This window comes from Pristiophorus japonicus, chromosome 12 (assembly GCF_044704955.1).
Source record: "Pristiophorus japonicus isolate sPriJap1 chromosome 12, sPriJap1.hap1, whole genome shotgun sequence".
In the NCBI taxonomy this organism is placed as follows: Eukaryota; Metazoa; Chordata; class Chondrichthyes; family Pristiophoridae; genus Pristiophorus; species Pristiophorus japonicus.
Genome location: NC_091988.1, coordinates 39,762,498 through 39,786,779, shown reverse-complemented (window position 1 = coordinate 39,786,779; position 24,282 = coordinate 39,762,498). Strand labels below are relative to the sequence as shown.

Below are 24,282 nucleotides of genomic sequence, written 5' to 3'. Positions count from 1 at the left end.
TTCTATATTATACAAACAAGGTCATCAAAACTGTTAAATGCTGCAGTATTGGAATTTAATGAAATTGTTAATAGAGCAGTACTTTAGTTTCTGACAATTATTCATAATAAAATACAAGTGTAGTTTTTTGTTTCTGAGTAAGATTGTGAAATGGCATTATATGCATCACCTGTGTCTGAGATGCACATAGAAGTCCATACAAAAACTTCTTTTGAGCAGCTTGGGTTATCATGGTCAAGACTGTGGAATAAATGATATATGCTACATGAACCCGGTGTGTATTCCCTATGCATGTCTAAAAAACTAGATTATAAATTTGAGATCTTTGTTTTTTTCATTATTAATTTTTTCAATGACATATGGTATTGGATTTTCCTTTTTGGCAAGAAGACATCTCTCGAAAGTGGATGTTCATCTGTAAGTGAGATAATTACATATAGATATATATCTATATGTATATATCTAAAAACAAGCTCCATAGGAAACAACATAAAAATTAGACATCAAAGTACCTTGCAAATATTTTCAGAGAGGGCAGAATTTGAAGTGGGCACATAGTTGTAGTACATATTGGTCCATGGAAATTAGTTGTTTTAACTAAGTGAGAATCTTAACTAAATAAAAAATTCAAAATCTGATAGGATTTTAGTCTGCATGTTTTGGAGCTAGCACAAACTACAGATTTCTGCATACTCTTGGTCTAACATAATACTGTAGAATTTTAAAGTTTAATAGCCATAGTACACTTGAAAGTAAAAAATATACAAGATTTACCTGTGCTGTAAAGTGCTAAACAGTGAATGGTAGTGAAACCTTCTTGAATTCTCAGCATTCTTTATGAAAGAAATAGACCACTTTTCATTGTTGTTACAGATAACAGCTCTGTCTGTTATCTGTGTGAATCAGACAGTGTGTATAGTGCTAGTTTGTACAGTCACAGTCTGAAGCATGGCAATGACAAAATCAATTTGACACTTCCACAATATGGAGCTTTATCTCAAAGCACACACAGCACATTTGCTAGTCATAACCCCACATTTTAATGACTGACGCATGCGGGAAGCAATTTAAATTTTTTTTCTGAAAGGGATAAATGAGTATCCAGTTAATACCAAACATGAATTCAAGCCAACTAACAAAATTGATGCTACATACCCTGTTCTTGTTTTGCATATTCTGCAGTTTGAAATGCAATAATGAGCCAGTTTGTACACACACATCCGGATAGAGCTAATCTAAGAACGTTAATTGTGCATTTGGACGCATCTACCATTTGATTCTGAATTTATCCAGCTTGCTGCTGTTCTGTCCATAAACTAATCAGTCTTAATGCTGTTAAATTCCCTCAGATCTATTACAAATAATCATAGCTTTTATGCCTGTTTTAAGAAAAGTACTGGTTATAGAGTTATACAAGCAGAAACAGTATAAATAAAATATTCATATAAAAATAGTCTCTTACAAAATATATTCTCTTAACCTATGGTTCCTTTTTCCACATGACGGGATTTGTCTGGAGTATCAAGTTTGATAATCTTTAGTTCAAATGGTTTATAATTAGTTGACATTTCAAAGTGAAAAATAATCAAGTTTTTACAGTAGTTTATAATGATCACAACCAGTTTGATTTTCCAGACAACTAGCAGCAAAACAGCAGAAGATTTACAAAAGATGCCTGCTTTTGTCAGTTAAAAGCCTGATGCTGCAGGACACAGAATGTTCCTGCAAATACAGCTATTAGAAATATCTGAGCAAAACCTAATATATACAGCCAAACAAATCCAATTCTTGCTGTATCTAAAGAAATTATTCCACAAAAGAAAGTAAAACTCTTTCTTTGTCGGAATGCCCCAAGTTAAGTAAAGTTCTTTTTAAATAAATTAATATTAGTTTTTTTTCTCTAAATATATTGTTAAATATTGTTGTTACTATTTATTTAATGTTGCTGGTATAGTCAGTCATTATGTCCAAGTGCCCCAGTCCACCATGGTGTTCTTAATGGCTGTGAAAAAATGTGACAGAAAAGAAAAAGCTGAGAAGTCAGTGTCTATGGGAAACTGAAAACAGTAATACTTGCTGTAGCCAATCCTGTGAGATCCAGACAGGCAAGACAAGCAGAAGCTTTTCACAAATGCAGAAACCTAAATCTGCATAATCCACACTCAAAGCAGAAGTTCTCACAGGGGCATTGTCAACCCTGTCCTGTTTATAGTCCATATTTAAAGGGTTTTTTTTTCAAGCCAAGTTACTGCTGATTTCACTACGGCTCTTTCAACCTTGTGCCATTTTCTGTTCAGATCTGGATTTATTTCAATGCACTAATTGAAATAGGCTTTAAGTATTTGAATTCTGTGTGGTATATTTATGGAGATGGTAACAGGTGCTTTTTTTTCTTTGTAATCCAGATGAGCTCATGAATCTGGCAACATTATCGGGCAGGGATCCTCAAGCTTTTGCACTCTATAAGAGAGCGAGACATTATTTGCAAACTCACAGCCACTAGGTTGAGATCATGTGCAAATGGAGGAATATTTCCTTTTGAGGATATGACTCTCCTCCCTATAAAAGATCAATTTCATTTACATGTATAAACTTCCGTTCGTTCGCTGCAAGTGTTGCATTTGACGTAGCAGCACCAGTGGAATTTGCAGTTGCACTGCCAGACTCTGGAATACTGGTGAGTGTTGTATCCTCGTCCACAACACATCAAATCGCAACTGTTATTTTGCGAGGATGTCTTGTTACACATTCTGCCCTGTGTCCCAACGCTCCCAGTGATTGGATCCTCCTCGCAGTAGTTAGGAGATTTCTCAATGTACACTAAGTCTGTCATCATAGGTTTACGATATGAAAGTGGCTTTTTAATCTTCAAGAAGACTGGTCGCTTGTTTCGATGCGTCCTTACTGGTTCAACTTGAACTGCTTCATTGTATTTCTCTTTCAGGATGTAGCCCAGTTCTCTGAATTTAGGAAGCATTGTCCAGCATGTTTTAGTGGTACAAGATCCAGACACTCCATGACATTTGCATTCTAATTTCATATTTTCTCCAAGGATCTAGAATGAAGCAAATGCAATACATGTAATCAAACCCACAATAAAAATGTCAGCCTCTTCTGCACTTGCACCAACTTATAAGAGCCTTAAATGTGACTGTTTTATAACAGTGTCTGACTGGACACTGATGAGATTTAAAAAGCAGTATAGGTTAATGGGATGCAGCAAACCAGACCCAAGAATCAGTCCATCTTCAAGGACTCATTTCTGACCATAATTCAGCTGAAATGTCAGAAAAGGTATCAACACTGAGTTACTATCAAAAGTCAGGGTGACAGTAGTCTAATAACTTCATAAAATTTACAAATAGACAATGATGAAAGTCTTCTGAGAAATGGTTGTTTTATGATTAGATGGTTTAATGCTGTTTCTATCAGTAGCATCACTTCAGGTGGTTTTCTGGCAGTGCTGGTGTTTGATTTGATGGCTTGCCCTGTTCTGGGTAAACTAAATGATTAAATCAAACTGTCACTTGCCCCGAGATGAAACTAAACACATTTTAGAGAGCTGGGTGGTGCAGTCGGAACTTTCACCGTTGAATCCTAGGTTTGAATGCAGCCCAGATGAGATGAAAGTATCTTTCTTCTGCACAGCACAAAACTAAATCGCATTATGCAATAACGGGCAGTCTAATTTAAAAGAAGCTAGGTGTGGGAAATGGAAAGATCATCTTAGTGCAGGTCCAATTGCAGGTTTGAGGATGTTTTATTCTACATCTTACCCATGTTATAGCTAATATGAGAATGCTTAATCCCAATTCTGATTGCAAAAAGTGAATAATGTTCCCATCCTTGGTGTCATGGTGGGCCCAAATAATGATCGCTGTACTTATACATCACTGCTGTCAGGAGGTATGTAGACAACTCCCACCAGAACCTTGCATCCATTACTGTTCCTTAGATGCACTCACACTGTTTTCACTACCTGTTCACCCTGACTGAAATCCTTTCTTTCCACTGCTGTGATTGTGTTTTTTAGCACTATTGCTACTCCACCTCCTTTCCCAATTTCCCTGTCCTTTCTGAAAATCCCACACCCGGGAATGTTTAGCTCTAAATCATGTCCAGCTTGTAGCCAGGTCTCTATAATGGTTACTACATGATATCCTTTCAGATGAATTTGTGCTTCTAACTATTTTTTATTTTTATTTTTAATGCTGCATGCATTTGTGTACATAACATGTATTGGGTAACTGTCCCTACTCTGCCCATATGTCCTGATGGTGCATTTCTCACACTTTTTGACCTATCACACTTGATGGCTGCTGTGCTGCACGTTGCTATACAGGCAATTTAATATATTTCTATTTGTCATCACTCCTGCTTTATTTTTAACAAATATTTTATTATGACTTCCTATAATCTTCTCTGTTCTCAGAGTATTTACATTATCTTTATCTCCTTTTGTACTCTTATCCCCTCTTTATTTTATCTTTAGGTTATTATTTTTTCCACCCAGACCTTCCTTACCGGCTTAAGTTCCCTTCCACAGTCCATTTATATCCTTTCTGCTAGGACCTTGATTCCAGCCTGGCTCAGGTGCACCAGCAGTATAATGTCCTCCTGTTCCAGTGTCCAATGAAAAGGAGCCCTTCCTTCCCACACCAGTCTTTCAGCAACACATTTACATTCCAGATCTGGTTATCCCTATGCCAATTAGCACGTGGCTTGGGTAATAATCTGGAGATTACCACTCTCGAGGTCCTGCTTTTAATTTAGCGCCTAGCTCCTTTCTAAAATGTTTTATTTATTCTCCGGATGTGGGCATTTATTGCCCATTCCTTGTTACCACACTTGCTAGACCACTTCAGAGGTAACCACGATGGTGTGGAACTGGAGACACATATAGTCCAGACTTGGTAAGAATGGCAGGTTCCCTTTCTTAAAGAACATTAGGTTGGGTTTTTACGACTTCATGGTCACTTTTACTGGTCCCAGTTCTTTATTTCCAAAACTTTTAAAAATTGAATTTAAATTATCAAACTCCCATGGCAGGATTTGAACTCACATTCCCAGGATTATTCATCCAGACCTCTGGATTTCACGTCCACAAACATAATCACTACACCACCATCCCGATCCTGATACTCCATCAGCAGGACCTCCGCCCTGTTGCTTACTATGTCGTTGGATCACAACAACTGGTTCTTCCTCCATTTTCAAGTTCCTTTCCAGTCAGTAAGAGCTATCCCTTACCCTGGTCGGCAACACAACCTTCTGACTTAGATGCAAGAGTGCTTTAATTTGAGTCAAGTTGGCACGTAAAGCATCCATATTATTAGGCTCTATCAGAGTATATTTTTTGTTTTATTTTGCACTTTATACAGACTAAAATAGTTCCCAACTTAAATTCAACTTCTGAAATTCTTGCAAATGTAGTTAACGATTACTAGCGATAATAATTGTATCCATATTTTGAAACAGTAGTGAATGCTTCTATTTTTACTCCAGTGCTCAGTGTTGTATCTTAGAGGGCAGGCAATCTACTTTGAAGCCTCTGCCAATGTTGCTCTAGCCCGGCTATTAAGAGACATGCAAGGGCAGCTGAGCAACAACTTTCCCTTATTCCCTCTCCTCTTGTGGAGAGCCGCATGGCTTTCAGTTGGCATTCTTCAATCAACAGCGTAGCTGAGCTCAGGATCTGGATGGAACAGGGTTAAAATTGAATCAGCATCTTTCACTACTATGTCACTACAAAGCTGCATTCCCAAGTATTACACCAAGTCGCAGTACCGCTTAATGCCTTGCAAAAAGGGGCATTGAGAACTACAGCAACAAGTTATGGCAATGTCCTTTCTTCACTGGGACCTGTGTTTGCAGTTAAAACACATTGTTGGAATAGAGCATTAAAAACTTCACTCTGCTACTAGCCCGTGATATACCTGATCGAGGGATTGTTGATTCTGACACTAGTGGGTCTATGCCAGCAGCAGGAACCTCGCCCACCATCAGCATATAGCAGAAAACCACAGGCGCACCGCTAGTCACAACTACTTAAAAATGATCCCTTAAATATCAAAGGTGCTGCAATCCTCAGCATCACCTTATTAAAATACCCACCAGGTAGATCAGCATCTATGAAGAGTTGTGGACTGAAATTGCTCCCTTTTTTAAGGCCCGTTACTGCCTCTGAGAGGGGTGGTAAGGCCTTTCCACCCGGGGGCAGGTGGCGGATGTGACCCATCTGCAATTGCCCCTGGGCCAGGGGTGGAGGTAACGGGTCTCCTGCCCGCCCGCCCGGCGCCAACCCCTTTTGGATCCTGCGAGGACAGCATGGTCGGCGCCAGTCGGTGCTCTCGACAGCTTCCTTTAAATGAAGGGGAGGGATGTTGTGACGCAACAGCACGACACGGCATGTCCACATCGCGCTGATGGACACCGCACCACTCCCACCCCGCTCCTGCCCCACTACCACATCCAACAGCGCCCAAAAGCTCTGGGAGGCATTTTTTGATTTAAAGAGCCCAATTTCCCATTATCCCGCCGGGCAGTAATAATCCAAATAATTCGAATTATCCGCCCAAAATGGGGCGGAGTGCAATTTTCCTCCTTCAACTCATAAGTAGGAGTCTCAAGTTTCAATTGCACTTACACTCAGTTTCCCATAAAGATCAAAGAGCATATTTTCCCATTATTACACTTGGACATATTGAATTGCCTGAGCAAGGCACAGAGCAAAATATGGCTGCAAGAACCACACGCATGATTTTTCCATCTACTTAAGTTAGTGGACGCAAGATTGATCAGGCTGCTTGAAGGCGTGTGATCCTTCATCTCTGTGCTGTGCTCAGGTGATTTAACACACCTAAACTCAATAACAAGAAAATTCATTCTAAGTATTATAAATCTCAGATGGTTTATTTGTCGGAGCAAAGGAAAACTGCTGGAGCAATTCTTTTCTGCACCACTGGTGACTGAGTAAGAAGTAGTTTAAATGCACCTATGCACTGTTTCGCATCTTGGACTATCCCTCATGACCAGGGTTAACATCAGTTTGAAGAGCAGGTAACCATTCCATTGTCTAAATATTGCTATTCAAAAGTATGATCCGTACTCTTTAGATTATCAACTGTAGATTATCGATCAATAAATTTACATTGATGGCTTCACAACTGTTAATCTTTGAGCGTAGATATCATTGCAGATAAAGTGTACAAAATGCAAAGGTCATTATATTTACAATGACATCTTCCACTTGGAAAAAAGACACAAAACAATGAAACCACCTTCAGGAACTTTTCTGTGCACATGTAAAATATATTTTAAAATTTCATATAGCACACTTTCTGTGAGTGTTCACGTTTACTTTTTATAATGTTTTTCTGACACACTATTTCTGTCACATCTGCCTGTCACGTTTAAACTTACCTACACTGCAGTTTTATACTTTGCTCTTATTAAGTCCTCCCAACTATGCCTCCAAGGCAGGCTGAACTGTGGTGTTAATATCCATCCACCTAAAACCTCTTAAACTTAGGCCTGTTGCCCAGTAATCCCCCGACTACATCTCCTCACCTCCTCAATCCCCTTGTCCTGATATTATGAGCCCTGGGCCGTGCTTTCGCAATCCCCAAGGCTGTATTTGTGCAAGAACATCGGCGGGTCCCAGGTACAGTGGAGGAGTGGGAAGGTCAGGATGGATGAGCGTTGAGAGATCGTGTCGGAGGAGCGGCGAGAGATTGTGGCGGAGGAGCGGTGAGAGATCGTAGCGGAGGTGCAGCGAATGTTTGTGGCGGAGGAGGGCAAGAGATCATGGCGGAGGAGCGGCAAATGTTTTTGTAGCGGAGGAGCGGCGAGAGATCGTGGCGGAGGTGCGGCAAATGAGGGTACAGGGCCCAGAAGAGCCAAGGGCCCAGGGGCAGCATAAGCCAACTCAGACTGCGATATGCGTGCGCACTAGGTGGACCTTGGTTAACCCTTGCCACTGGATAAAGGCCTAGCTCTGTCAAGCCCGTATGGTGGCTGATGTGCAACGGTCACCATACGTTAAAAAAAAATCCACACACAGGCATCTTCCACCCCTTCAATTGGAGTTCAGGACTGGAACATCAAGTCCTTCATTGAAACATCTGTGAACTCGTGGAAGCAAGTCATCCTCGTTCGAGGGACTGCCTATGATGATGATTTGTGCCCCAACGGCAATCTCCCTTTCCACCTAGCCCTTGTTTACCCCACCCTGCCCACCCCAACCACCAATCTCAGACCATGTCACCTATTAGCAATGGGCTTTAAGTTATATTGAAGCATTTACTATGCATTTACTATTATTTACTGCACCTTTACTGTAATTTACTGAGCTTTCATTATTGTTTCTTGCATGTTGCTATAATTTACTCCATCTTTACTGTTATTTACTGTGCACATTCCATTATTTACTACAAATTATTGCCAGTTACTTTGTTTTTGATTATTTACTGCACTTTTGCTGTTATTTACTGCACTTTTAAAATAATGTGTAGAACTTTTAAAATAATTTTATAATTATATAATTTACTGCACTTTCATTGTCATTTACTGCACTTTAACTATCATTTAATTGCTCTATTATTTATGGTGATTTTATTAGCTTTTACTGCACTTTTACAATGAGTTTATTGTGAATTTACTATCGTTTACTATGGTTTTACCATCATTTGCAGGTGTGAAATGCTTCATTCTCTGAGGAGTTGCCAATGGAGCTGAACATTGTGCAATCATCTGTGAAAAGCCCCACTTCTGACCTTATGATGGAGGAAAGGTCATTGATGAAGCAGTTGAAGATGGTTGGGCCTAGGACACTGCCCTGAGGAACTCCTACAGTAATGTCCTGGAGTTGAGATGATTGGCCTCCAGCCGTTACAAAAGTTGTCGGCCCTGGCCCAGTGGTAGCACTCTCGCCTCAGGGTCAGAAGGTTGTGGGTTTAAGTCTCACTCCAGAGCACATAAAGTAGGCTGATACTTCAATGCAGTACTGAGGAAGTTCTGCATTGTCGGAGGTGCTGTCTATCGGATGAGATATTAAACTGTCTGCCCACTCAGGTGAATGTAAAGAATCCCGTGGTGCTATTTTGAAAAATAACAAAGGAGTTCTCCCCGGTGTCCTGGCTAATATTTATCCCTCAACCAACATCAATAAAACAGATTACCTGGTCATATATCTCACTGCTGTTTGTGGAATCTTGCTGTGCGCACATTGGCAGCTGCATTTCCGACATTACAACAGTGGCTACACTTAAAAATGGTACTTCATTCACTGTAAAGTGCTTTGGGACATCCTGAGATCGTGAAAAGTGCTATACAAATGCAAGTTCTTTCTTTCATTTCTATCTTCCATTCTGCCAGGTATGGTTTCAGCTACTGGAAAATTTTCATCTTAATCCCCATTGTGCTTTTACTATCATTCACTGCATTTTTATCGTCATTTACTGTGGTTTAGCCATAATTTAATTAGCTTTTATCATCATTTGCGGTGCTTTTAGTATCCTTTACTGCGGTTTTACCATTATTTGCTGAGTTATCACCATAATTTACTGCCATGATTATCATTTACTACATTTTTTCTATTTACTGTGCTATAACTATCATTTACTGCACTTTTACTATCATTCACTGTGCCTTTACTATATTTGCTTTTTATTATCATTTACTGCACTCTTACAATCATTTACTCTGCTTTTATTATCTTTTATTGTTTTACTATCACTTATTGCATTTTAAATGTCTTGTAATTACTAAGAACGTGGATTTGCATTGTCGGAATAGGATTTTCAAAATCAATTAGGGACGCCTCTTTTAATTTCACTTTAGTAATGCATGAGCTCAGTATTCACTTTAAACAAATGGCTTCTCTTTACCACATTACACTCAAAGTACTTTATTTGGCTGTAAAGCGTTTTGAGAAGTCCGGTGGTCATGAAAGGTGCTATATAAATGCAAGTCTTTCTTTTTTCTCCAGCTCAATTCTGGGGAGAGCAAAGGATTAATGAAGGCTCAGAGCCTTAATTTTCCAATAGTTCCCTCTCACCCTGCCTCACCCTTGGCACCAGTATATGTTTCCCCTTCTTAGCTCCCTCCTGCCACCTCTTACCATCTTGCCACCATCAACTGCTTCCCATACCCATGCCTATATCGCCCTCTCTGTTTACCACTCCCTGCCCTACCCTGCCATCTCTCACATTCCCCACCACGAGAATCTGTACCTTGCCCTGCTTCATGCTCACCATCTCTCTCTCCATCGTACTGTCCCAAGCTAATGTACCTTTCCCCCTTTCCTGATCCCTCCTGTCACCTGTCACCTCTTGCCACAGTGCCCATGGTAACATAATAAAAATGCAGTAAGAACTTCAAACCAATTGCTGGGTCACGGCTATGAATGCAGCTCCAGCACTTTTCTCAACAGCATCTCACACGTCCTCTCCCGCTAACTTCTGTTCCCAGTAGTCAGACAGCCAACAACCCTCTTTCCCAATGCACCCACACTCCACCACAATCATCCCAGTGCTCCCACACCCTAAAAACCCCTCTCCCATTGGTTCCACACACCACACTTGTAACACACTACTCCCAGACCCTGGAGCCCTTCACCACCACCCCAATACCCAAGGACCCTCCCCACCCCACCATCACCGATGCTCCCACACCCCTCCATTCCTCACATACCTTACTTCCTGTCTCCCACTGCTCGCAATCCCCTTAGACCACCCTCCCATGAATAAAATTATATCACCTCCCCCCATCCTGAATACTGAGTACAACTTGAAGCATCTTCCCCGGCATCATCCTCGGGATCCTCGATTGTTTTTTAAAAGTAAGGCAGCAAATTCATTACATAGCTTAACAAACATAAAATAATAATCAATGCCACTGATTTACAATCTGATTCATAATAGGTCATAATTATATCATTTAAACCCAAAGTACTGCTAACATCCCGTAATACATTGTAATAAAATGCAATTTAAATTATTCAATCACGATGGGTGGGGGGGGGGGGGACTTTAACCAGGGTCAGGTGGGAGGTTAAAAAGTTACAAATGTGAATCCCGACCTCAACCATCTCGAATGTGCCAAATTCCAGTTTTAACGGAGGGGGTTGGACAGCCAACCCGCTGACAGGAGGTGGATTAGCACTTTAAATATTATAATGAGGGTTTCACCATTTGAAATGTAATTGTGGACGGGCAGGTTTCCCAGTCCTGAGAGAACAAGCCAGTTAAAGGGAGGCGAGGACTGCTGAATCCAGGAGTTGTGTCTTTCCATTTACCCACTGGTTCCAGCATCCCTGCCTCACCAATACCCCACAATCAGACACTGCCCTGACCCTTCTGATCTCCCCCCAACCTTCGTCCCGAGACCTCCGACCCACGAGGCCTCCGATCTCCAGTTCCCCCTCTGGCCTTCGATCCTTCGCTCCTGGCCCCCCAAATCCTCCACCAGCCTCCGATCAGCTGTCCGACTTTCCGACCTCCCCCTCCTGCTCCCAATCACCCTTCGGCCCCCCCCCGATCGCCTTTCAACCTCCCCCTCCGGCCCCCGATCGCCTTCCAACAGCACCCTCCGGCCCCCGATCGCCTTCCAACAGCACCCTCCGGCCCCCGATCGCCCTCTGGCCTTCGATGCCCCCCTGATCCCTCCCTTCCTCCTCTCTGTGGCCTGATGCCTTAGGCCTACCCGCCTGACAGCAAGCCAGCCTCTCCATCTGTCTGGCTGCGAGATTCTAAATGCTAATCAGGCCCTGCCGCTTAATTCAGCAGGGCCTGTGGGAAATCCGTTCTCCTGGGTTTCCCGACCGTTTTCCAGTACCCCTCCCCCCACCTCCTGCCCCCCCTAAATCACCACACCCGACCCACTTCAAATTAAAATTCTGGTCTATAAAACAGTGGCCCTGATAATATATAGTATGCTACATATCAAAAATCAGCACAACCTCTGCCTCACCATGAGCGTTATCACAGGAGATTTGCTAGTATGTATAAAAGAGTTGTGTGTTTTTCACACTTAAGATACCATATTTCAAAGCATCAAAAAGTGTATAAAAAAGAGCCAAAGACAAACAGTAATTTCCTGCTGGTTTCTTCGAACCAAAAAGCAGGAATTTATCGGCACATCCCAATCTGCAAACCTCCCCCAGGGGTAGGGCCAGGAGGAGCAGGAAGTCGACTCTCCCAGCCCCACCACCCCCTCCATTGAGACTAATATTCCACTGAAAAGAAAATCCGTTCCCTGCTTGTCAACTGGGACATGATACTACTCCAAAACTCTCAGCCTTATAGACAAAAAAGATGGCCTGTCCCCTATGTATATACAGGTACAGACACGAGGTACAACGTACCCATATCAATACTGAGAAAAGTAAATGCAATAAAGTGAATGTATTCCCCATCTCATCTGCCTCTTCCAGATGCTGTCCATCCATATTCAGGCACAATAATTCAGGGTTCCAATATTTATAATTCCTATGGATTGGCAAAAATCCATGGATACAATGAAAATTCCTCCAATTTCTCAACAACAACAACTTGCAAAAATATAGCACCTTTAGTGTAGAAAAACATCCCAAGGCACTTCACAGAAGGAAAAAAATTGGACACAGAAGTGGTATTAATAGGGATGACCATAGCTCAGTCAAAGAGGGATCTTACAGAAGGAGAGGTGGGACGTTTAGGGAGAGAATTCCAGAATGTGGAGCCTAGGTAGCTGAAGGCATGGCTATCAATCATAGGGCACAGGAAGGGGGCATATACAACACGCTGGAGTCAGAGGAATGGAGACTTCAGGAGTATAGTAGTGCTGGACAAGGTTGCAGAAATAGGGACGGATGAAGCCATGGAAGGATTTAAATACAATGATTAGCATTTTAAATCTGGGGACCGAGAAGCAATGTAGATCAACAAGGACAGGGTGATGGGTGAACAGGACTTGGTGCAGCATAGGATATGGGCAAAAGAGTTTTGGAGGAGCTGAGGTTTACAAAGGGTGGAGGATGGCTGGCCAGCCAGGAGAGTATTGGAATAGTTGAGTTTGGAGGTGACAAAAGCATGGATGTTTCAGTGCAAGTTGAAGTATGATAGGGATGGAAGCAGGAGGTGGAAGTAGGCGTTCATTGGGATAGAGAGGATATGAGGTCAGAATCTTAGTTCAGGGTCAAACAAGCTACCAGGGTTGTGAATAGTATGGTTCAGCCTGAGACAGTGGACATGGAGGGGTTTGGAATCAGTGGCAGGGGTAGAGATAATGACTTTAGTCTTCTCAATGTTTAACTGGAGAAAATTGTGACTCCTCCAAGACTGGATGTTGGACAGGCAGTCTGGTGGTACAGAGACAGTTGGGGGGTGGGGGGGGGTATAGCTGAGCGTCATCAACATACATCTGGAAGCTGATCTATGGCTATGGATGTTGCCATGGGACAGCATGTAGATGAGGAAAAGAAGGGAGCCAAGAATAGATGCTTGGAGGACTCCCAAGATAACATTGCAGGGGCAGGAAGAGAAGTCATTGCTAGAGAGGCTTTGGCTACAATTGGATAGGTAAAAGGAACCAAGAAAGGGCAGGCTGACCAAGCAGAACAACAGTATTAAAGGAGGATGTTGCAGTGGACTATGTCAAACGTTACAGATAGGTCGACGAGGACACAGTGAGACAATGCACCATGGTCACAATCATTCAGAATGTCATTCATAACTTTAATTAGGGCCGTTTCAGTGTTGTGGAGATGTAGAAACCTGATTGAAGGCATTCAAAGGGAGTTGGGGGAGAGGTGAAAATAAATCTGAGGGGCAGTAACATGTTTAAGGATTATGAACAGGAAAGGGAAATTGGTGATGGGATGATATTTTGTAAGGACATGAGGTCAGTGTTTTTTGGGGGAAAGGGATGATGATGTCATTTTTAATAGAGAGTTGGATAGTCCCTGAGGAGAGGAAACCATTTATAATTTCAGCTGGAGTGGGAGCTAGGAAGGCGAGTTGGTTCGTCAACAGTTTAGTGGGAATTACAGGCCCAAGCCTCCCAAACTTCTAACATTATCACTAGGAACCAATTCTCGGCAATTATTGCCTCAGACGTGAAATGGGAACACACAATTTCCATAAACAATTTACAATTTACACTGACGCTATCTCTTGTCTATATTCGCCCTCTCTACAGTTTGGTTATTGGTTAGCTCTCAACTAGCTACAACATGTAATACATGAAGACATCACTGAAATAAACCTGGTATCTCAAAAAGCTTCAGGTCATCATGGCTCTGCAGCTGTTGGCAAATTCCACATCACTCAATATAATATATTCCATTGCTTTCAAATCTACTGTTACCTCTAAGTTACAAAAGTATGCCCCAAGCTCCTTACAACTATGCTTCCAAAGCCAAAAGATCTCTGACAGACAGATCTCCTCCTTCTGTTCAATATCCATCTTCACATCAACCGAGCACACAGAAAACTTGACAGAAACCTGAATGGCCAGAGGCTGCCACATAATGACAGAGGAATAGAGAAGATATAGAAGCTGCTCCTTGATAATCAAATGTAGCAGAATCCAAGCATAGTAAACCAAAATCATACATGTAATGTAACACCGTCACAACAAGCATCACAAAATCCCAGCAATGGCTGCTGAATGAGTCTTGGGATAGTACTTGCTATAGATACACATACCCACATGCTCTAGCCTTTGAATGCTTGGAGTAGTACTTGCTACAGATATACATATCCACACGCTCGAGATCTTTGAATGCTTGGAGTGGTAATTACTATAGATCCACATATCCACATGCTCGAGACCTTTGAATGCTTACAAAGCACAAGGGCCAGTGCCAGTCCCAATCTCATGCCTGTATTGTATGATGGCCAGAAAACTTGACACATCAGCAGTGGGCAAGTTATTATAAGCAGTGATGCATGAGGCTGGTATTCCCGTCCCTAGCAAACCAAGTTAAAATCCCTGTCCAATATTTTGCAATCTAGGCAACTAACATATGGCTGGAACTGAGTAAGCACAAGAAACTTTGAGCACTCATCCTTAAGCTTGTCTTGAGGTCTTAAGCTCTACAATATATGCAGATATGCAGGTGATTAGGGCCTTTAGGAGGATTACGTAGATTTAGTACTATTAGGTTTTATGGCCCAAGGCTGTATCTGATAATAGCTAAGGACACTGGGAGCTGGAATACTATTTATCAGAGATATAGACAGCACTGGGGAGAGTACCTCTCTATCACAGCACCACAACATTTAGATTTCCCATGTCAGCCATCCTTGCATTCTCTGTGAGGAAAATTTGGGTACATATTTTCCAAATTAGTACATGGAATATTTTGTTGTAAGTCGAGTTGGATTAGACTTAAATTCCCTGAGGTTGATTCTCCTATAATATGCAACATTACAATGGATGTTGCATATTATGATTGCTTTTGATTATTCTCATAGCACTATTAAATGACCAGCTATACACAAAGATATGAATAAATGAGGGAGGCCATTCATGTCATTCATCTTTCCATCGAAACCTATCCCCTCACCATCACAGCATCTAATTGGTTGTTGAATGATTCCAAAGATTTTGCTTCCATTATCCTTTCCAGAAGACCATTCCAGGTATTGATCACTCTTTGCTGGAACAGATGCTTCCTGACATCAGCCCGGAACCTGCCTTTTATCTATTTCCCAAAACCTGCAATCTTAGTTCAATTTGAAATAACGTCCTGAGTTAACCATTTCTGTTGTACTTAGCATGTTTTTATATATCAATAAAGGCCCTTCTCATATATTTTCTTTCAAGGCTAAAGTGTTTACTTTTTTCGAATCTTTCCTCATAACTCAAGTCTTCTGACGAGAGGAATCAGCCTCGTTGCCCTACTCTGCAGGGTTCGAATGTTTTCATTATGTCTCAATGATCCGAACTGAACACAGTACTCAAGGTACAGCCTGACCAGAGCACTATACAATTCAATGTGACTTCCTCAGAATTACACTCTGCTGATTTGGAACTATAGCTCAATATGCTGATTGTGTTGTTAATTGCTGCAATGACTATAAGTGTTGAGTCTACTATCACTCCCAGATCTTTCATCCTCCCTTTCAGCTAGTTCAACACCATTCATTCAAATATGAATGCCCTCCATGTTTTCTTCGATGGTGAAGCACCTTGCACTTATGTCTATTTAATTTCATCTCATTGTTCTGCTGAATTTGTTAGCTTTATCGGGGTCCTTCTGCTTAATCAGCTTCAACTAACCCTGCCCCTTCCAGTTTAGCATCATCTGTGAAATTGACCAGCTAGCATTGTATTTCCGTATCGAGATTTTTTATGTAGAATAGAAATAGTAGGGACCAAACAATGATCCCTGAGACACTCCATTCAGTACATGTCTCCTGCTGATGTCATTCCACTAACTATACCTGCTGTTTCCTCTCTTTCAGTCAATTCCCTAACCACTTAGAAACATAGAAACATAGAAAATAGGTGCAGGAGTAGGCCATTCGGCCCTTCTAGCCTGCACCGCCATTCAATGAGTTCATGGCTGAACATTCAACTTCAGTACCCCATTCCTGCTTTCTCGCCATACCCCTTGATCCCCCTAGCAGTAAGGACCTCATCTAACTCCTTTTTGAATATATTTAGTGAATTGGCCTCAACAACTTTCTGTGGTAGAGAATTCCACAGGTTCACCACTCTCTGGGTGAAGAAGTTCCTCCGCATCTCGGTCCTAAATGGCTTACCCCTTATCCTTAGACTGTGACCCCTGGTTCTGGACTTCCCCAACATTGGGAACATTCTTCCTGCATCTAACCTGTCTAACCCCGTCAGAATTTTATATGTTTCTATGAGGTCCCCTCTCATTCTTCTGAACTCCAGTGAATACAAGCCCAGTTGATCCAGTCTTTCTTGATAGGTCAGTCCCGCCATCCCGGGAATCAGTCTGGTGAACCTTCGCTGCACTCCCTCAATAGCAAGAATGTCCTTCCTCAGGTTAGGAGACCAAAACTGTACACAATACTCCAGGTGTGGCCTCACCAATGCCCTGTACAACTGTAGCAACACCTCCCTGCCCCTGTACTCAAATCCCCTTGCTATGAAGGCCAACATGCCATTTGCTTTCTTAACCGCCTGCTGCACCTGCATGCCAACCTTCAATGACTGATGTACCATGACACCCAGGTCTCTTTGCACCTCCCCTTTTCCTAATCTGTCACCATTCAGATAATAGTCTGTCTCTCTGTTTTTACCACCAAAGTGGATAACCTCACATTTATCCACATTATACTTCATCTGCCATGCATTTGCCCACTCACCTAACCTATCCAAGTCGCTCTGCAGCCTCACAGCATCCTCCTCGCAGCTCACAGTGCCACCCAACTTAGTGTCATCCGCAAATTTGGAGATACTACATTTAATCCCCTCATCTAAATCATTAATGTACAGTGTAAACAGCTGGGGCCCCAGCACAGAACCTTGCGGTACCCCACTAGTCACTGCCTGCCATTCTGAAAAGTACCCATTTACTCCTACTCTTTGCTTCCTGTCTGACAACCAGTTCTCAATCCATGTCAGTACACTACCCCCAATCCCATGTGCTCTAACTTTGCACATCAATCTCTTGTGTGGGACCTTGTCGAACGCCTTCTGAAAGTCCAAATATACCACATCAACTGGTTCTCCCTTATCCACTCTACTGGAAACATCCTCAAAAAATTCCAGAAGATTTGTCAAGCATGATTTCCCTTTCACAAATCCATGCTGACTTGGACCTATCATGTCACCTCTTTCCAAATGCACTGCTATGACATCCTTAATAATTGATTCCATCATTTTACCCACTACCGATGTCAGGCTGACCGGTCTATAATTCCCTGTTTTCTCTCTCCCTCCTTTTTTAAAAAGTGGGGTTACATTGGCTACCCTCCACTCCATAGGAACTGATCCAGAGTCAATGAAACAAGTTTCGCCTTAAGCTTATCTAATAGATTTTCACACCAAGCTATATTAAAGGCTTTCTGGTAAGCCTACATCACAAGCTTTCCAATGTACACTTGAGAGTTCACTTCCTCAAAAAAGTCAAGAAGACATTGGAAATGAATATATCATGCTGTTGTGTTTTGTCGTTTTGGAACATGATATTGTGATATTGGTAAAGAAGTTGTAGAAGATGATGATCTAGTCAGAGACTGGTGATAACATAGAACCCTAAAACATTCACAGTTTCAGTTCAATATTTTTAAGGGGGAGTAATGATTTTTTTAAATACAGAAAGGAAAATGTTATCTTGTTTTTCTAACTACAGATAATGGGGCAAATTATCAGATTCCTCGTGATAATGTTATTCATTAAGTGTTAAGAGCCTTAAGATATGTCTAAGTAATGGTTTATGATATATTTAATCAGAATACAAATGTGATACTATAGTTGATAAAATGGAATGATTGATATAAAATTTTGTCTCATATGATCTTATACATTCGTCAACATTTATTAGTGTTTTTGAGGAAGTGACATCTCAAGTGTTCAGTAGGCAGAGTGTAAATATCTTGAATTTCGGTGAGAAGTTTGTTTTCAAATAATATTTATAGTGTTTGGATTTTTTTTGTGTGTGTCTGTTATACATTCAACATGTTCACGTTCCAATTCATTATTGTGCCACTTGCATTAGATGTCATTGTGTTGAAAATAAGGAGCATTGTGATTGCTCTCACTCCTGAAATATAAAAGTATGCTAAATTATTTTCTAGGGAGGTGGTACCCTTTATATCCACGTAAAAGCTACCATGTTTCTTTCACTGGTTTTGTAACCTAATAATTGCCTTTCTTATAGCGTATCCAAAATATACTTTGGTTCAAAACATGAACAACTTCTTTATAATCTGGGAGTCACCATATTAGTTAAAATGGAAGGGCATTTTCAATCGATTGAATACAAAAGTCTACAAGCTCAACTTAAAATAAAATATGCACCATTAGTTTGTGTCTCTGTTGATGATTTATGTGTGTCCCAGACTGATGGAGCACAAGGAAAAAAAGGCTTTAAAAGCAACTGGTGTCAGTGAAAAGCAGGCAATGAAACCACATTACATTGCACCGCTGTGCATTCTCAGCTTGGTAGCCAGCCTAATGCCATCTTGAAAAATGATGCTAACTTGTAAGCAACGACTGAAGCAGTAACAACCATTGCATATCCAATCAAACCACCTAAATCTAATATATAGATAATTTCACACAGTTTCAAAGATCAGAAACTATCTTAGAGTTCAGTATCTTAAAATGCAAAGTGATTGTGAACAATGTATAGTAACTCAGCACTCTTATTTACTTAGTTTTTTTGGTAATATAAATTTAAACTATTAAAAATACCTCTATATGTGAGGACATCATGTTTACCTTTTAAAACCATTTCACCCTGTACTTTATACACAGTGGCACAAAAATATAATATTGAATGTTTTTTTTTTAAATCCGAAGTGACTTCAGGGTTATCTGTAATGGATTTAGCAATACATCACCTTTAACATTTTTTCTGCCCTGTATGATTGGTTGCAATTAATTATGCAATTGAGCTCTTCAAGACCCAAAGAACAGATGTGATCTAGAATTCCAGGCTAAAGTAAAAAGCCTTTTAAAATGGTTCTGCGTGTATCATTTTATTGCAAGGTGTTTACCTTGGTTAATGGAGTTTTGCATTTGATATGTCATTTTCTCAGTGGTGTTTGGGAGCTAGCTAGGTATTAATACCTAATTATTTCACTTATTTACCATTTCTTCAAAGATAATTGAAAAATCAGAAAATTGTATATATATATATATATATATATATAGTTATTTATTTTCTATTTAAGACAAGTGGCTATAATTCTTACCTTCCGCCCTGCCTCATTGTTATGCAGGTTCATAAGTGTCCTGGCATTTTGTTTGATTTCTCTTGCATCTACAAACACTTTGGAGAATCCAATTCCATATCTGATGTCTGCAGAACAGCCTCCCCATTTCCAGCCTTCCTCCTGATTGTAGTGACCCTGTTTTTCTTTGTCACAGCCACAGTCACTCAGGTTTCCCTGGGTGCATGCGGCAGTAATAGCATGAGCTACTCCAGCAGCAATAATAGCATAAGTGAAGGCTGCTTCTCTGCTTCCTGCAATCAAGATATTGGGACACACATGTTAGCTTGTTTGATAGACCAATGATAATCACAGCACTTCATGTTTTACATTCAGATCGCACAATAATGTTTTGTGCTAAAGTTTTACTTTTTAAATAAATATTTAAACTGTTTGACAGAAATGTACCTCATTTTAAATCTGAATAAAAACATCAGTTTAAAATCCCAGAAAGTTCACTTGATGTCAACCAAACCCAAAACGATGTAAAGAATAATGTAATAGTGTGTAATTCATTACAAGATTTGCATTTAACAAATAAAAGAATTAAACATGAAGGTAATATTACCAGCAGTAATGGTTACGAGAAATTGAGATTTTAAAAGCACATTTTGCAAAATAAGCGTTGTGGTTGCTGCACAGTGTGACAAACCATAAGGCATAGAGAGTACACAGTCCAACTCGATAGACTACCTCGGACAGGCAATTATCCTCAACGATCTTGCTGTCGAAGATGGTTGATTTCATGAAATGTGATTGCTTTTGTAAGGGTTCCTTTTTTGATCGTCTTGCAAAGTCGCTTTTCATTTACACCAATGTGTATAGCACACTTCATATACGTCAACAAGGCACTAATGTCTTGGTTCGGCCTCAAGTAAAAGCATCCGATTGCTGTCATGTGACTTACCAAAACAAGGCATCTTATTTTTCCACATTTGTGAAACTAGAGTAGTTGTGCATTGTATGTATTTTAACTGTTGGCTATGCTTATATCCTTTATATCTGAATAAAATTGAATGGTGTGAACTTTCGAAAGTAAAAAAAGACAGGGACGAGAATAACTCATGAGGGCCATGTTTGGAGGGAGCTGTATTGTTATAAACTGAAAGGTTTCTGTCCCAGAGCTATAATCACCGCAGTAAGTATTCCGTGATGGCTTGGTTTATTGAAGTATATGTTTCTGTATTATGTTATTTTCTGTGTTTCATCCTTACTTTTGTACATTCTGCATGAAATTCGCCTCTAGAATATCAGCTTTAGGACTCCATAGTTGTTACAAATTCTACAATTTGCTGCACACTCTTTGAGTGTGTGCCAATGAGATTAGATACATTATACAGATACATAAACGGAAGGGGACGAAATAGATATAGAAGGTAGTTGACCTTCTTTACAGAAGCAGGACATGCGATCTCTAAAAACCCACCCTTTATTTGACATAGTTAAAAAGCAAGATAAACCATATATACTGGGTCAGAGTAGCTGCATGATTTATAGCACAGATAACTCGCTCTGTTTTTTGTTGGTTAAGGGCACTGGTTTATTTATGGCGAAAGTTACACCTTGAGTTCTTTGAAGTCAACATGATAAAATGTTTACCGCATTACGCGTCTGAAAGTCACTAATCACCAGATGCTTCAAAGGACAGTTAAGTATTCTGTTGCAGTGGAGCACTCTCAAGTTTGACAATGATTTTAATAAACTGCCCACGCTGGAAAGACTGATAACATGTGTGTGCTGTAACCAAGAAACGAGTTGGTGTTCCTGATTCACAGCCAAAGGTAGGAGAGTAGTGCTGCTGTTTGAATGAACTTGGTTAAAGTGATTGGGGAAGGGAGACACTATTTATGGACCATCAAAGCAACTAGCCGCAATAGCAAAAATGTCCACCTGTGGGAAGTAACATGAAAGGTAGCTTTTTGATTGTTTTGCTTTGAAGAGACTCCGGAATATACATATCATGGATTTCTACCAATGAAAGATCTGTGCAAATTCCAATATTGATATTAGGCATGATTTACTTTCAAAACCACAATTTGAAGACAACTTTAGGTTTATTCTTGAATAAAGCGAGTGATTCAAATGTTTTGTCAATTCCTCTGGTGGGCCAAGTATACATATAGTGAGTGTTCCAGTAAACAGTAAACCCGTGATTATCGATTTGTCCAAAATTGTAATAAACAGGAATAATGTGTTGCTCAAGATTTTAAATGGATTCCATTTTCGCCTGTTTCGACAACTGGCTGGACAGGTTCCAGAATGGAACTTTTTTTGTTTGGCTGATTCTGTGAAATTAACTTGAAATTGACTAAACATTGGAACATGAATACTATAGCTTTATGTGAGGGTTATTGCCTCTGTATATTTTGCACAAAGTTCCCTATATCTACTATAGTGAGGTTGGAGTGGACAGCAGTTTTGCATTGTCTAACGTACCCACTCTGAGCTCCTTGCCAAAGACGGTCCTCTCGCCCAGTGCAGAGCAGTTCCACCGACCGTATCGGAACTGGAATTGACACTCGTTGATTCCCATCTGAGCCCCTTCCCCGATGACGATGATGGCATCGGGGCGACTCTGACAGATCGCTCGCTGACGAGGCGCCAGTCCCGGTATCTTACTGCAGATAATGTTCGCTCCTAGCGCCACCACCGAAGAGAATCCGCTGTGGCAAATATAGGCACACATTTGGTGAGAAAGCAAACACGACGACTAATTATTAACCTAAACACGTAATTCGCAGCACAAATACAATGGAGTCATTTTTAAAGTCCCATATGAATGTTTCCCCCATAAGTTTGCACAGTAACTTTTTTTAATGATCTGGTCATTTAGACAGATCCTTCGGAGCATTGATCTAACCTTGTCTAATATTGTTGATAAGTTGGACTTTGATCGATCTCAGCTATTGTAAATTTGAGCAAAAATTGCTTTGCAAATCCTCCCTTCTATCTGGAGTCTTTTATTTCCAACGTTTGATGCGCCTGGATCCAACCAGGTCGTATAAAAATAAACCTCAACATTTGTGAGTGTGGGTCGCTGCACGAATTGGAGCGGCTTGCAGCCTCCATTCATATTGGGGATGGTGACCCGGTCCGTCCTGGGAACTCAAGGAGCAGCCCCACAAGATTGCAGGGGTGTATTCACGAATGTATTCACGAAAACAAAATCGCAAATGTAAATCTTAACAATTTAGCATTAATTACAACATGTAAATTATGTATCTCACTGAATACTGGGCAAGCTCATCTCAATTAAACGCGCGACGTGGTTAAAAGTAATCTGTGCTCATTTTGTGACCATTAAGCTGCATCGTAATATCAATACATTAACATGAATGAGTGTGTTTACCCATCAATGTGATATAAAACAAACCTAGTTACTTCATTACATGAAGATAACCTTGAACCAAGAATGACTATTTGACTTATATTGGGGCAGTTCTAACATTTGTTTCATGCATTCACTTCCCTAAAAAACAACTTTTAACCTTTTCTTCCCTATGCGTATACCCTTATATATACACGCCGCATTTTAAGAAAGCTGTTGAAGTGAACGAGGCGAAGTGAGCTGGCGGACCCCACGCCATGTACAATGAGGGAAGCAGGCGCGGGTTAACTCTGTATGGTCGTGCTATCCCATACTGATCGATCTATAGAGCGGGTGATTGTGCAAATCACAGCCATCCCATTGTGTAATCGGTCGCCCCGAGTCTCCATATCAAGGATGTATAATTGAAGCGGCACTCGGGAGAGAGAGAGAGCGCAATGCCAAAAAACAACCGCCTTTCCTGCTCCACTTTCTACATTAAGCATTCTCCTTTTCAGAACAGCTAAACAGACCAACAAGATCTCACCAGCCCGTGTACTTCGTTGCACTTGAGATTCTAAAATGTTTCATAAACTATAAAACCTAATGGTGAAGTTTGAGTAGAGCGTGAAGTTGCAGGTTCCGCGACATGGTACACCGTATATTTGGACTCCACGTTGACCATTCCGTAATATAACGTGCTAACGCTGTTCTATTCTCCAGCCCCACACGATTATACTATAGCCCAGGTTTCTGCTTTCACTCCTCAATGTAAGCGTTTAATTCATTTACGGTGGAATATACTTTCTTCCAATAGTAGCTAGCGTGTATTAGGCAAACGCAACAGTGCCTGTGAGTTTTCAGGATCTAACCACCGCAACACACAGCGGACTTTGTTATTATAGACATAAAAACATAATCATATCGTCAAAGCTTGCAATGAAAAACACTGACACGTCTAGACACGGCAACCTTTCCCCGAAAGCCACTTACCCTATCTTAAGATACACGATTCCCACGCAGAGGAAAATGTGAAAGAGCCAGCGCCTGGTTTTTCGGTTCATGTTGCTAAGTTGT

At 40.8% G+C, this 24,282-nt stretch overlaps 1 protein-coding gene across 1 annotated transcript; it reads right to left on the bottom strand.

The window, feature by feature from the left end:
- Positions 1-2,575: 2,575 nt before the first annotated feature.
- On the bottom strand, positions 2,576-24,269 carry wnt7aa (wingless-type MMTV integration site family, member 7Aa). The gene is made up of 4 exons (XM_070894709.1): positions 24,199-24,269; positions 22,335-22,561; positions 19,881-20,152; positions 2,576-3,055 (listed from the first exon to the last, which is right to left on the bottom strand). Exons 1-4 carry the CDS (start codon positions 24,267-24,269, stop codon positions 2,576-2,578), a joined length of 1,050 nt encoding a protein of 349 aa, XP_070750810.1.
- Between the last annotated feature and the right edge of the window lie 13 nt (positions 24,270-24,282).